The sequence below is a fragment of the Hydractinia symbiolongicarpus genome, chromosome 12 (assembly GCF_029227915.1).
Source record: "Hydractinia symbiolongicarpus strain clone_291-10 chromosome 12, HSymV2.1, whole genome shotgun sequence".
Taxonomy (NCBI): Eukaryota; Metazoa; Cnidaria; class Hydrozoa; order Anthoathecata; family Hydractiniidae; genus Hydractinia; species Hydractinia symbiolongicarpus.
The window spans coordinates 24483139-24497695 of NC_079886.1; the positions used below are offsets into that span (position 1 = coordinate 24483139).

General features: G+C 35.2%; 3 protein-coding genes across 3 annotated transcripts; 2 read left to right on the forward strand and 1 right to left on the reverse strand.

Annotated features, from left to right (window-relative positions):
- Positions 1–4909: 4909 nt before the first annotated feature.
- On the reverse strand, positions 4910–5781 carry LOC130622226 (NADH dehydrogenase [ubiquinone] flavoprotein 2, mitochondrial-like). The gene has a single exon (XM_057437665.1). The coding sequence runs from the start codon at positions 5732–5734 to the stop codon at positions 4994–4996; it is 741 nt and encodes a 246-aa protein (XP_057293648.1). The 5' UTR covers positions 5735–5781; the 3' UTR covers positions 4910–4993.
- An 83-nt stretch (positions 5782–5864) lies between these two features.
- Positions 5865–7795, forward strand: LOC130622227 (uncharacterized). Its single transcript, XM_057437666.1, has 5 exons — positions 5865–5993; positions 6103–6130; positions 6208–6273; positions 7346–7397; positions 7483–7795. Exons 1-5 carry the CDS (start codon positions 5973–5975, stop codon positions 7643–7645), a joined length of 330 nt encoding a protein of 109 aa, XP_057293649.1. The 5' UTR covers positions 5865–5972; the 3' UTR covers positions 7646–7795.
- Positions 7796–9590: 1795 nt separating this feature from the next.
- On the forward strand, positions 9591–10454 carry LOC130621408 (trace amine-associated receptor 1-like). Its single transcript, XM_057436691.1, has one exon. It carries the CDS (start codon positions 9591–9593, stop codon positions 10452–10454), a length of 864 nt encoding a protein of 287 aa, XP_057292674.1.
- Positions 10455–14557: the final 4103 nt, after the last annotated feature.

The window sequence follows — 14557 nt, forward strand, 5'->3', positions numbered from 1 at the left end:
GATGTCAACCTCCAAAATGTACCTGTACTTGTTCTTTTCGATAAGTTTTGCGATTCTCTTTTCTGTAAATGGCTTGACGTTGGCGATCCATTTAAAACCATCCGTTGGTAGATCTTGACACATCGCCCATCCGTATAGGTTGTTGGCATCGAGGTACTGCAGGTATGATGACTCAACATCCGGGTTATACTGGTCTCCCATATAATTGTTGCTAGCTCTCGCATACCGGTTTACCATCTGGGTTATGCCTATACGGATACCTTTTTCGAACATGAGAAGCATGTCAGGGTCCGTAAGGAGCTCTAGCCTAATTCCGGTATACTTGAGTGCTGCCTTCCATGCCAGGCCGGGTGCGAGTAGAAATGGGCAGGGTCAAGCTGGTAATTTATCAACCACACGTCTCGAAATGTTTCAAAAACGTCGGCCAATAGCAGTACGTCTGTACTCAAATAAATATCGTGATAGTCGCCCATGGTAATTACATCACGTGCTGGGGTGATACAGTTCCGCACCTTTTTAGCGTATTCGAAGTCCTTGTCGCTGATACCCTTCATATTCAGCTTGCTGTAGAATGCCTCCTTGGAAGGTAGTTCCGACTCTTCGAATCGTTGCCAATCATCCATGTACTCGTACGGTTGTACGCCTTTACGAAGCATCAGGCGGAATACATCGTCCTTATTGGTGAATTTTACCATGAATGGCACGTTTGCCTTTAATTTCTCTTGGTTTAATTGCTTCGGGGTATTCTAGTTCCAAAATTTTGCCACATACTCGGCGTCTATACTCTGAAATTCCAGACAGTTAACCCCACAATGTTGACATTTCATTCTGGCGGCGTTTGTTCCAATGAGATTGCTTGCCAATTTATCCAGGCTTGAGGGCATAAATCTACAGCTGTCGATAAACCTAATCTCTATGGTCTTGTACATTTCCCCATCGCCATACCCCATACCTGCAAGTGATACCTTGATTTTAACGTTGAAACTGATATATTTTTCGGCATTTTCAGCAATACAACCGATGTCCTTGGTGTTGTATTTTTCCCCCGGTTCCCCGATAAACAGGTGTGGGTCATAGTCGCTTAGGTTGTGGAAGATCACAGGTATATGACCAGGTATCTTATATGAGGTTACAATTATTATGCGCCGCGCCTCTATATAACCCCGTATAGTGGCAATGGTCCCAAACTTTACGGTTATTCTCATCGTTAAAGGGTTTCAAACATACGTGGCATTCCGAGGCCTCGTTAGTTACACCTCTGTTAGTTCCAGCATGGGTTGTTGTTGGTAGGTCTTATATAACCGCTTCACCTCGTTCTCCAGGTGGTTCACGAATCGCGTGACACAGTCCTTACCTCTGTAGACTGTCGGTGGGTCCGGTACATTTCCATAGGCAAATGTACTATATGTACACCATCAAGACGGTACATGTTTATTCAGTTTTTTTTTGTCTTTATCCCCCTAGCATCTTCTACCGGGATTAGCAGTCTCTCGAAGTCCGCATATATTGCAAATGGTACCTTGAATTGCATCTGACCATCCTTGTATTTTAACAATTTTTCACCTTCTTTTGGAAGGGTAATTTTAACAGCCCCGTAGTCCTTGCAGTAGATATAATGCTTATCCCTCGATTCAACCGTGTTGAAGGCTTGAAGAGAGTTCAGGCAAAAATTACATTGATTTTGTGTTCTTTGAACCCTTCTTGCCTAGGAGTCGCGATAGACTCTTGACGGCTGTATAGTGAGTCTTTTTGTCATCGGTGATAAGCAGCAGGTGAACCTGCTTGCTACGCTTAATTTTGTGTTCTGATCGCCGCAGGATGTTCATCTTCTTTCCCGTCACGTATAAGACGTTTACCGCAATATCCGTGTTGTTCTTCTCAAACTTTGATATGTCTTTGATGGTTGTCGGAAACTCTATACCCTCCCAATTATAGAGGTCTACGTAGCGACGCATTTGTGATATTCGATTCGGGTTCCTTCCAATCTCTGCATGGTGTAGGGATGCTATGATACTCCACTTGAAACATTCCTCATCCTCATTCACTGGGTTGATGATGGCCTTTTTAGAAGCTATCCATTTGGATAGTTCTATGTTTGATGAACCCCTTGTTAGCCGCAGTTTATGGAAATTTACATCAAGGTGTATAATTCGACTAATGGTAGTGCCGGATTCTCCATGTGTGGCTTGATAGTAGCAAACATCCTATCCAGCATGTCATCCACATCGCTACCCTGGAAAATTTCCGTCATATTACTATTGAAGACTTTCTTCACCTCAATGTACTCATCGTTAACCTCCCCCAAGTTTGTTTTCTTCTTCCACATTATCCATAGGGACAGTTGCACCTTTGCCGATCCCATTTCCCCCACCTGCTCTTCAATCAATGTTTTCACATTAGGTCTTACCATCCCTATATATCCGTCGACGTCAGCTCCTTCTATACCAAGAATGCAGAAACTTTTAAATGTTTTGTGCAACGCCTGCTTATTTTTCTAGGGCGTGAAATCTTGCCCCGGCTGATCATATAGATTTTGAATATCTTCAAGGTAGTTTTCCTCAGCCTCTTTTCCACCTCATCATGAAGTGTAGGTCTCGCGATATCTGTCCCATTATAGAGATCCATCACCCTACGCTTGAAAGCCGCGTAGTTTCTCTTTACTCCTTCTTTTATAGGTTTTGGAACAGCGTCCACAAGCCAGTTGTACCACCCTCTCATCTTGGTTTTCACGATCGAACGATTTTTTGACATTTTATGTCTCTTAAAAATGTCCATGGCCTCTGGTGTTGGATGTATTACCATGCGCTTAACTGGCTTTCGTTGTACATTCTCCAACATATCTACTAATTCTGCTTTACTTAGCCTTTAGTAACAGGCTCACCCATGGCTTTTCGCGATATCACGTAATTATTTTACAGTATGTGTGTTCATTCTTTATTGTAAGAATTTTTATTTTGTCGGAAGATTTCATCTTGTCAAAACTAACACAGTTCACATCTTTACTGCACATGCGTTGATTTTTGATGATTATTAGCGGATGTGCAGGGGAATTCCCCTCTAGGTGTGTTAGTACTTATTTTACTCATTTGCAGCATAAGGACTTTACCTCGTTATGCATGACTAGGCACTGCATACTAGGGATTTTACCCCACTAGGTACTGGATGGACGTCGACTTGTTGTGGTTGACTGTGGCGTGCGCGTGTGCGTGTGTGCGACTGTGCCAGAACATACATCTCTTAATCATTCTTTAAAGACCGTATGCTGTAGAACCCTATAATAGGCTGAAATTAGTCAACACATAACAAAGATCCTATTGAAATTAGACACGTTGTGTCACATGACTGCGAAGATAAACCTGCATGAAAACTACCAATTAAAATATAAAAATCTTAAATGATGCGTACTGCTTTTTAAGTGTAACTCCGATCAGAATTTTTACTTTACATAAAACAAATTTTCAACTTTTTTTAATATAAATAAAAAAGGGGTTAATTCCAACCCAACAGAAACATTCCCCGAAAAATTGAATTAGCATTGACATTTCATTCAGGAAATTACATTCTCACGAAAAAATATTTTATATTAAATTAACATGTATTCTATTAACTTATTTATTCATCAATCGCTCGCTCGATCATTGTCTAGAATGCCATTTCTAAAATTTGTGATAAATCGTCAGTAAGGTTGGTTCACACAGTAAATGGCGCTAGGAGTGGTGCTGTATTTGAATATATCCTTTTTGCTTGAAGAGAAAAACAAAAATTATTACAGCAAAATTTTTTGCTACACTTCTTTAATTCTTGTAATAAGTTATGGAAAAGTCGTATTTGAAAACAGAAACTCCTGCGAAATATCAAAAAATAATTGTTTAATAAAAATAAAATGCTTGTTAATTCTATAACATTTCGCAAATAGCGTGATTCGCAAAAAATTCTGATTGTAAAAATACCTGAAATGTTCCTTTTGTGGATACATTTTTTTCTGCATGTTCCCGGAAGAAGGTAAAAACAGGCGTATTGTTACATGATACCGGTGATATGGTGTTCATGATAAAAAACATATTCAAATAACTATATGCTGCACAATTAAAACTCTGTTGAACACATACGGCATTTTTTACAACACATTATCCTTGTTATCTGAAAAAAAGAGCTCCTTGGCAAGAGAATTTACGACTATATAAATTTGAAATCTGTGAATCTTAAGGAAGGACAATACTTTCCATCTTAAAAAACAAAGGTTTTATTATTATTTTGAGTAACAGGATTTTTTACTACCGAAGATGGATAAAGCAATATTTGGTGACTTAATATTTGACATAAAATTTGAAAACAGTAAATAAAAAAAAGAAAAATATGAAAATGTGGATATTTTTACAACCAGTTCTATTCTATTGTTTTTGCGGCTGTTGTTGCTCATTTTTATTGTTTATAAAAAGAATAAAACGTTCTGGTAAAAATTTAGTTTTTAAGAAACAAAATATCCTTATCTCCCAAATATACTATTCTTGCTTGAATCTTTTATTTATGAACATTAACCTCCACAAATTAAAGGAAAAAACTTATCAAACTTTTACAGATTGCTGCTTTCAGTAAACCTTGAGCATTTGGTCGATATATATTCGCTAAAAAATTTTGTCCGTGAAGATTTCTGCGTTTTATAAGAAGACAAAAAGATTTGCTTTATATTTTGCTTTCTACAAATTATTGAAATATTTCATTAGCACTGTTCAAAAAATTTTTAGAATATATATGATATTCTTTAAAATTATGATCAATATAATATAAGTGACCATTGATAATTTTTTTTGTGTAATTACATAATATTGAATAAAGTAGATAACCGCTGATTATTCATTAAATGCAAAAAAAGAAGGGAACATATAACTTCACAAAAACAAGATACAAAAACAATGCATGTGCAAAATATTATCTTTTAAACAAAACATACATTGAAAGCACTTCTTACTTATTGTGAACTTATCACAAATAGTTATAAGCCAGGTTGGAGATTGAATCCTGGACCTTTAGGTGGAGATGTTAAGGATGTTAAACCACCAACAGGTTCACTTGCATATCTTCCATTTCGTGGACCTGGCTTTGGAGTTCTTCCATTCGACAAATCATCGATTATTTCTTCCATATCTCTTGGCTTTAAATCTTCATAATATACATCATTAATTTGAACCATTGGTGCATTAACACAAGCTCCAAGGCACTCAACTTCAGATAGGGTAAACATTTTATCATTAGTAGTTTCACCCACTTCAATCTTCAATTTGTCTTTTATTACTTTCATGATGGAATCAGAGTCACAAAGCATACAAGGCGTTGTTGTGCATATTTGAATATGATATTTTCCAACTGGCTCTCGATTATACATAGTGTAAAATGTAGCAACTTCGTACACTCTCATTTCAGGCATATTAAGCATCTTAGCAACATAATTCATCCCAGATAGTGGTACCCAGCCTATTTGTCTTTGAACCAAATCAAGTAAAGGCATAGTAGCAGCAGCTTCATGGCCTGTTGGGTAATTAGAGATTATCGTTTCTGCTCGTCTTTTGTTAACTTCTGAGAATTCAAATGGCGTTTCTGGGTTATTATAGTCTGTATCTCGATGGACAAACAGTTTGTCAGATGCCGCTATAGCTGATCTAAATAAATTTCTGGCCTTTGGTTGACTAAATGCACAAACATTCTTCACTAATGTTCGACCCAAAGCAGCCGCCATATTGCTTCGGAGAAGTTATGCGATGGTTCGATTACCCAGTTTAATAAAGCTCACAGAATATATTTATCATCAAAATAACAGAGACAAGACAGTGACCGGATATATTAAGATAAACTTTGCTTTTAATGTTGCTTAATTTATTTCGTCAGTGTGTTGTCAAGGACGTCAATCACATTATTGTTGTTGTTGTAACTTTTCTTCAGCGCGAAAGTTTTAAAACATTTTCTTTCTGTGTATAATGTCAAAAAACAGCGAAACGGTAAGATTGTAAGTGGATAAATAGTATGTGTGATATTTACCAATTCTTGAGCAACTTTTACATTTGAGCCTCTTTTATTTCACTGATGAATTTTCGATTTTCTTAATAGAATCAAGTATTCGTGGGCAGCACACCTGGTAGAGTTTCCTTTTGTTTTTTATTTTCTCTGCCACACAAGTTTGGATTGGACCTAGTACCATATTGTATAATTTAGAAGCACAAGCTGCTGAAGAATCAAACGAAGAAACCACATTTGAAACTATTTCGTCAGCCTGTCACGGTGTGTGAATTTATGTATCTACTTCGTTAAATATCGTCTAAATTTTAAATGAAATATCGAGGCCATTTTATATTTTAGGATACATAGATAGATAGATATTTCGCCTAAATAACATGAATACATACGTTTTCAATATTAAATGTATGCTGTTTAAAAGGATGGCAAAAGGCAAATCTTCACTGGACGATATTCGCGACGATTTTTGTGACGAAAAGTAGAAACCAATTTAACTTTTCGTCATGACGAAAATCGGGACCAATCAAATTCGAGTATTGATGACGATCGTTGTAAAAATCGTCCCGTGGAGATTCGCTTTAAGTGTAGCGACATCATAATCATAATGTCTTATCACAAAGCCCTTTAGTAAGCTAAACACACACTTTACAATCACTACTCTAAAATATAAGAAATAGTAATTAAATAAAAATTAGAGTAATACCGTTATTACTCAGAAATATCTAAATCTCTCCAGAAATATCTCGATCCCTTAAGCCTTACAAACTTGCAAAATTTATTTTTCTGTATTCGCGCGATATGAACAATTCTATGTTCACGCTTTTATTGCTTTAATTTTGACACTCTGACTTTTCGATTCTTTTAAATTCGAGGTAAAAGTCCTAAGCGGAGTGGTCGAAGGTACCTAAAAACAGTAGGAGTTAGCAAATTGATCTGACTTGATCGGGAAAAGAGTTAGCGAGAGTCTGCTGTACAAAAAGGAGCTCCTTCGGAAAATGTGCAACAGTTACGTGTCTTATTCTGTCAGTTTTTTTGGTTGTTATTCTGCAACAGTAAATATCGATATCAATCTAATATTGTTATTATATATGTATTATTAATCTCTTTCATAACAATAAATTATTGACGTAGCGATTGAATGTTTTTCGAAATAAGCGCTCTTATTTCGTTTTCGTTTGATTTCACTTTAACTTTCCTACAGGACACCTGAGAGCGAAAAATGTTAGATTGCAGCATAGCCAACTTTTTGAATTACGGAAATCCAGCATTGAAACTGTGGAAACTACAGGAAATTTAAAAGCAATTGCGTGTCGTAATCTTTTAATTTTTTTTACAGATATAAGGCAACAATCATTAAACGCAATCATGAAATGGTCCCAGACTTTTGGGTAAGTAAAACCACTGCGACTTTATCTGGTATTCATTTGATTTGTAATGTAATGCCTGATTGATATTGCTTTTTTTTCCAAATAGTGACAGCGAGAAATTTGACAATTTTTATCATACCAGAATAGATGAATTAATCAAAGAGGCCAGTCAGCTAGAGCAGACGTTGATCAGACAAAAACAAATGTTAAAAGAACGCTTAAAAAACCTGACCAAGACCTTGGCGCTGGTTAGCGAGAATGAAAGTTAAATATTAAATTTATATACATGTTTTTATCGCAGTTTGAATTTAAAATTCTTCTTTAAATTCATTGGTTTGAACAAGTACCTGTGAAAGTTAATGATGGATTGGTTTTTTTGGATGAAAATGATACTACAAATAAAATTGCAAATAAAGAAATCTGTTCATTTATCCTTTTACCGGCTGTTTAGTTGGGATGTCATTTTCAGTTGCTTCGGTGCTGCTATCATTAGGGATTCTGCGCAAAAGAAATTATGAATATTTTTCTCTTCTCTCCTTCTATTTTACTTGAAAGTTTGTTTTCACGTAAGATTATAAACCTTAGACATGTGACTTGAATTGACTTAGATATGCAAATTTTAACTGTCTTCATTTTGTGTCGTCCACAAACAAAAGCTCCTGAAAACAATACAAATATTCAAAAAATTTAATTTGAGGGAAATATCAGGATTCGTTTAATTCGTAAAATTTAGTTCTCGTGAAAATTAGATAGTCTGACCTCCTTGGCCTGATCCAACTTCCATTCTCTCTTGTCATTTATTACAGAAGAAAACAACACTTGTCTTCATAATTTTTAAAAAATGTTTTGAACGGTTATCTGTACTGTATTCTTTTCGTTAGATCTGTTCCAATTTCTGCATTTAGTAATAGAATTCTACCATTAAAGACAGTATAGTCTTTTAGAAGCTTAATAAGTATAAAAGTATACTCCGTCCGAAGTGAAGTATTTTTTTGGATGCTTTAAATTCCAACACATTTCGCCTTAAGGGGATTTCAAACAGCGAATTATAAATCGCGAATTCGTCGGTGATTACCACAAAAAACAAAAAACATGTGGCACATTTAAAAAACTAAATATAAGCACTCTTTTGGGTTTCAAAAAAGGCAGTTATTTTCAAATTCTTCTCTAAGAATAAACTCTGAAGATTGCGTTCTGATTGGCTTACATCGAAATATTTCGCCGCTCAAAGGTAGAAACTGTTTCTACTTTACGCCAAAGCAAAATTTTCAAATCTAAACAAATAAAAATGCGCATGGTCAGATATATTTCGCCGGTGAATTCGCAGTCCAATTTGTCTCGTGAAAATCCCCCTTTATCCCTATATTAACCCCTTCACCGTCATTTTTAAAACTAATTCGTTGTCCGTTCCTGGACCACAAACACAAGGGTTAGGTTCAAACATACATTAAGAAACTTTTTTTTTTTGTTTTTTATTCGCAAAAATATTATTTTTTATGCAAATAGACCGAAGTGAAGTCCAGGTAAAGTGAGCGATACTGTGAAATTTAGTTATCGTGAAACTTCGCGTACAACAAGGTAGCGACCCTAAATTTTTCAAACAATTTTGAAACGTCATGCAAACACGGCGCATATTCACTTTGGTTTTAGATTTCACTTTATGAAACTATAGATCACATTCCGGGAGACACAACGTGTTTGAATTTTCGTTAGTAATAACGGACATGCGCACTAATAGCTGTAGGTCGAAGATGTAAACAACAGGCCTTTTATATTTAATTACTCATCCAATCTGGATGAGCAATTCACTTTCAATAGTTACAAACATAAAAGCATTAAAAAGCTTCCATTTGTTAAAAAAAACTAATTCAATCAAACGAAATTGAATTTTTCTTCTATTATTTCTGTAATTCTCCCCCTGGTATCACTATAACAAAACATTTAGATGGATATGCTATTATATCTAGCTGTAGAGAGAGCTAAAAGGTAGAGCATTTTCAAATGATATATTTTGTGGAGAGCTTGTTTTGTAAAACCCATGGCAATTTTAGGGTTGTTAGGAAATCTGCCCGCTACATGTCAACGAGGGGGGCATAATGTTATAATAGATTATTTATTATGAAACAAAAACAAAAATTTAAAAAATGATAATTCATATAACAGGAATTATCTAATTTGTGTGTACATAATAGTTCCTTCAGCCTCAATCGCGATATGTTGTTGCTATTATTAAAACAAGAAAACAGAATAAAATCTACGACAATAGAATATCACCTGCTCGTGTTAACAACAATAGCAAAAATTGGAAAGTTGCAAAAGAAGGAAGCATTAAAGATGGGCGATACAACATGCAACACGGTTATTAATTTATTGACCAGTCCAGTTACTGATGTGTTTGGAGTTTTATTTCTTCTTCTTGCTGTTTGTGTATGTGCAGGAAATAGTATGATTTTGTTGATTCTGCGACATGATGTATTACAGATGAAATATAATCGCTTGTTACAATCTTTAGCCGTTTCCGATTTTCTAGTTGGATGTGTGCTCTCTCCATTGACAGGTATACAAGTTTTGAAAAGATCGTTCCAATGCAATTTACTTTTCGATACTGTTCGACGATATTTTACGATACTTCTTGTGGGTACTTTGTTCATTACCGTCGGTATTATTAGTTACGATCGGTATATATTACTAAAAAGATCGAAAAATTACGACCAATACATGACTACGCGAAAGTTATACATTTTGGTAGCGTTCGCGTGGCTATTTCCAGCTTTAACTCCTTTTATAAGATACGCTGGTTTTTATCCGTATTACGCTGTTGTTATCTTACTGGTCGTGGGTCCGCTATTTACACTTCTTGTCAGCTATTATTTTTTAAGTTCTGTAGTAAAGAAGAAAGAAAGATCAGTGAATGACTTAAGAAAAAGCGTGATAGAAGAGTTTGGTAGTAGTATCGCTGTCAGATTAAGCTCGACGAGGCAAGAAAACGAGATAACGGTAGATAACCATAGCAACACGTTACATCCTATCGACAAGATTAAAGCGTGTCGGCACGAGAAAAAATACGTCAAGCCGTGACGACGCTCATCACATGCTACTTTATATGTATTGTTCCGATTTTAATTTGCCTCGTGTTAATGATGGTGAACGACAAGACGAAGTATGCGGATGAGAAAGACCTTCAAATAGTTTATTATGTCGCTTGTTTCACCTCTCAAATAAATTCTTGTATTAACCCAATCATCTACTTCGCCAGAATTCAAAAGATACGCAGAGAAATTCAAAAGTTGTTTAGACACAAAAAAATGCCAAGCTAAAGAAAGGACTTTGGGAAAGCTTGCTATGTTTATTAAAACAATAACAGAACAACAAAATCAAAAACAAATAAGTATAACAAGACCTACATTCAGGAGAGTCAATATTACCGCTACTTATTTGCCTGAATGTGTTTTTTATAGGAATCGTGTTTCGAACTTAACGAAAAATTGGACAGAGTACAAAATTATTTCGCATTATTTTGCAAATATTGTTAAGCCATAGATAAGTCATTTAAATGTTTTGGGGGAACCAAGCTTCAACTGTCGATGCAAAATTTAAAAACACACTACGGTTGAACTACGAGTACCGAATACACGCTTAAAGGTTTAGGACTTTATATCTAAATAATCGAATAGGTGACACAGTGATATCACCCTCTACTCAATAAAACTTGTATCTCTGATTTCGTTCATAATATCATTTCATTGTTTAGTACGAGAATAAGGGAAATTCAAAAATCGACACGTGTTTATTAAAAGCTACTTTAAACCTTCGTTTTGACATCATCACGGTAATTAACAATAGAAAAAACATTAATTTGAAACTACACAAATTATACACATTATATATATGAAAAATATAATCAAATAACGAACATTTATCAAGATGTACTGCTTGTAAGTTCACATAGTAACTTTTAATCGAAAAAAAATCGAAGAACATTAGCTCTACATCGTCGAGATAACACGAAGAGAGAAACACCGTGTATATAGTAGTCTCGCAGTACAAAAATATACCCGTAAAAAGACACGACTCCACCTCCATTATATCCTGCCTAAACTCAAAGAAGGCTAGCAACAGGATTGCAAATTTCAATATTCTACTTGGTCGAAACGCCTAAAAAAACCAAACAAACAGTAAATTGTACTAACACAAGAATAAAATCTTTACAAATATAATAATCAAGTTCTAAGGATAATCCTAACAGGAGTTTTTATATTTTGCCCTAGAACAAAAGTAATTATATTTTAAGCAGATAGTGACATTTTTAACAATTTTCAAGCTTTTGATGACGTCACAGAAAATGTGCTGAAGCAAGCAAATTTTTTTTGGCGCCATTTTGTTCCTTTTATGACGTACTATAAGTGTGCCAAGTTTGATTTCATTTGAACAACCCTATGAAAAGTTATGGAGGGGGGGGCGGAATCCGCCCCCCCCCGGTCATAGTATGTTCGAAAAACCCCGGACCGAATAGGGTTAAGGGGATTTCAAACAGCGAATTATAAATGGCGAATTCGTCGGTGATTACCACAAAAAACAAAAAACATGTGGCACATTTAAAAAACTAAATATAAGCACTCTTTTGGGTTTTATAAAAGGCAGTTATTTTCAAATTCTTCTCTAAGAATAAACTCTGAAGATTGCGTTCTGATTGGCTTACAGCGAAATATTTCGCCGCTCAAAGGTAGAAACTGTTTCTACTTTACGCCAAAGCAAAATTTTCAAATCTAAACAAATAAAAATGCGCATGCTCAGATATATTTCGCCGGTGAATTCGCAGTCCAATTTGTCTCGTGAAAATCCCCCTTTATCCCTATATTAACCCCTTCACCTTCATTTTTAAAACTAATTCGTTGCCCGTTCCTGGACCACAAACACAAGGGTTAGGTTCAAACATACATTGAGAAACTTTTTTTTTAGTTTTTTATTCGCAAAAATATTATTTTTTATGCAAATAGACCGAAGTGAAGTCCAGGTAAAGTGAGCGACACTGTGAAATTTAGTTATCGTGAAACTTCGCGTACAACAAGGTAGCGACCCTAAATTTTTCAAACAATTTTGAAACGTCATGCAAACACGGCGCATATTCACTTTGGTTTTAGATTTCACTTTATGAAACTATATATCACATTCCGGGAGACGCAACGTGTTTGAATTTTCGTTAGTAATAACGGACATGCGCACTAATAGCTGTAGGTCGAAGATGTAAACAACAGGCCTTTTATATTTAATTACTCATCCAATCTGGATGAGTAATTCACTTTCAATAGTTACAAACATAAAAGCATTAAAAAGCTCCATTTGTTAAAAAAAACTAATTCAATCAAACGAAATTGAATTTTTCTTCTATTATTTCTGTAATTCTCCCCCTGGTATCACTATAACAAAACATTTAGATGGATATGCTATTATATCTAGCTGTAGAGAGAGCTAAAAGGTAGAGCATTTTCAAATGATATATTTTGTGGAGAGCTTGTTTTGTAAAACCCATGGCAATTTTAGGGTTGTTAGGAAATCTGCCCGCTACATGTCAACGAGGGGGGCATAATGTTATAATAGATTATTTATTATGAAACAAAAACAAAAATTTAAAAAATGATAATTCATATAACAGGAATTATCTAATTTGTGTGTACATAATAGTTCCTTCAGCCTCAATCGCGATATGTTGTTGCTATTATTAAAACAAGAAAACAGAATAAAATCTACGACAATAGAATATCACCTGCTCGTGTTAACAACAATAGCAAAAATTGGAAAGTTGCAAAAGAAGGAAGCATTAAAGATGGGCGATACAACATGCAACACGGTTATTAATTTATTGACCAGTCCAGTTACTGATGTGTTTGGAGTTTTATTTCTTCTTCTTGCTGTTTGTGTATGTGCAGGAAATAGTATGATTTTGTTGATTCTGCGACATGATGTATTACAGATGAAATATAATCGCTTGTTACAATCTTTAGCCGTTTCCGATTTTCTAGTTGGATGTGTGCTCTCTCCATTGACAGGTATACAAGTTTTGAAAAGATCGTTCCAATGCAATTTACTTTTCGATACTGTTCGACGATATTTTACGATACTTCTTGTGGGTACTTTGTTCATTACCGTCGGTATTATTAGTTACGATTGGTATATATTACTAAAAAGATCGAAAAATTACGACCAATACATGACTACGCGAAAGTTATACATTTTGGTAGCGTTCGCGTGGCTATTTCCAGCTTTAACTCCTTTTATAAGATACGCTGGTTTTTATCCGTATTACGCTGTTGTTATCTTACTGGTCGTGGGTCCGCTATTTACACTTCTTGTCAGCTATTATTTTTTAAGTTCTGTAGTAAAGAAGAAAGAAAGATCAGTGAATGACTTAAGAAAAAGCGTGATAGAAGAGTTTGGTAGTAGTATCGCTGTCAGATTAAGCTCGACGAGGCAAGAAAACGAGATAACGGTAGATAACCATAGCAACACGTTACATCCTATCGACAAGATTAAAGCGTGTCGGCACGAGAAAAAATACGTGAAGCCGTGACGACGCTCATCACATGCTACTTTATATGTATTGTTCCGATTTTAATTTGCCTCGTGTTAATGATGGTGAACGACAAGACGAAGTATGCGGATGAGAAAGACCTTCAAATAGTTTATTATGTCGCTTGTTTCACCTCTCAAATAAATTCTTGTATTAACCCAATCATCTACTTCGCCAGAATTCCAAAGATACGCAGAGAAATTCAAAAGTTGTTTAGACACAAAAAAATGCCAAGCTAAAGAAAGGACTTTGGGAAAGCTTGCTATGTTTATTAAAACAATAACAGAACAACAAAATCAAAAACAAATAAGTATAACAAGACCTACATTCAGGAGAGTCAATATTACCGCTACTTATTTGCCTGAATGTGTTTTTTATAGGAATCGTGTTTCGAACTTAACGAAAAATTGGACAGAGTACAAAATTATTTCGCATTATTTTGCAAATATTGTTAAGCCATAGATAAGTCATTTAAATGTTTTGGGGGAACCAAGCTTCAACTGTCGATGCAAAATTTAAAAACACACTACGGTTGAACTACGAGTACCGAATACACGCTTAAAGGTTTAGGACTTTATATCTAAATAATCGAATAGGTGACACAGTGATATCA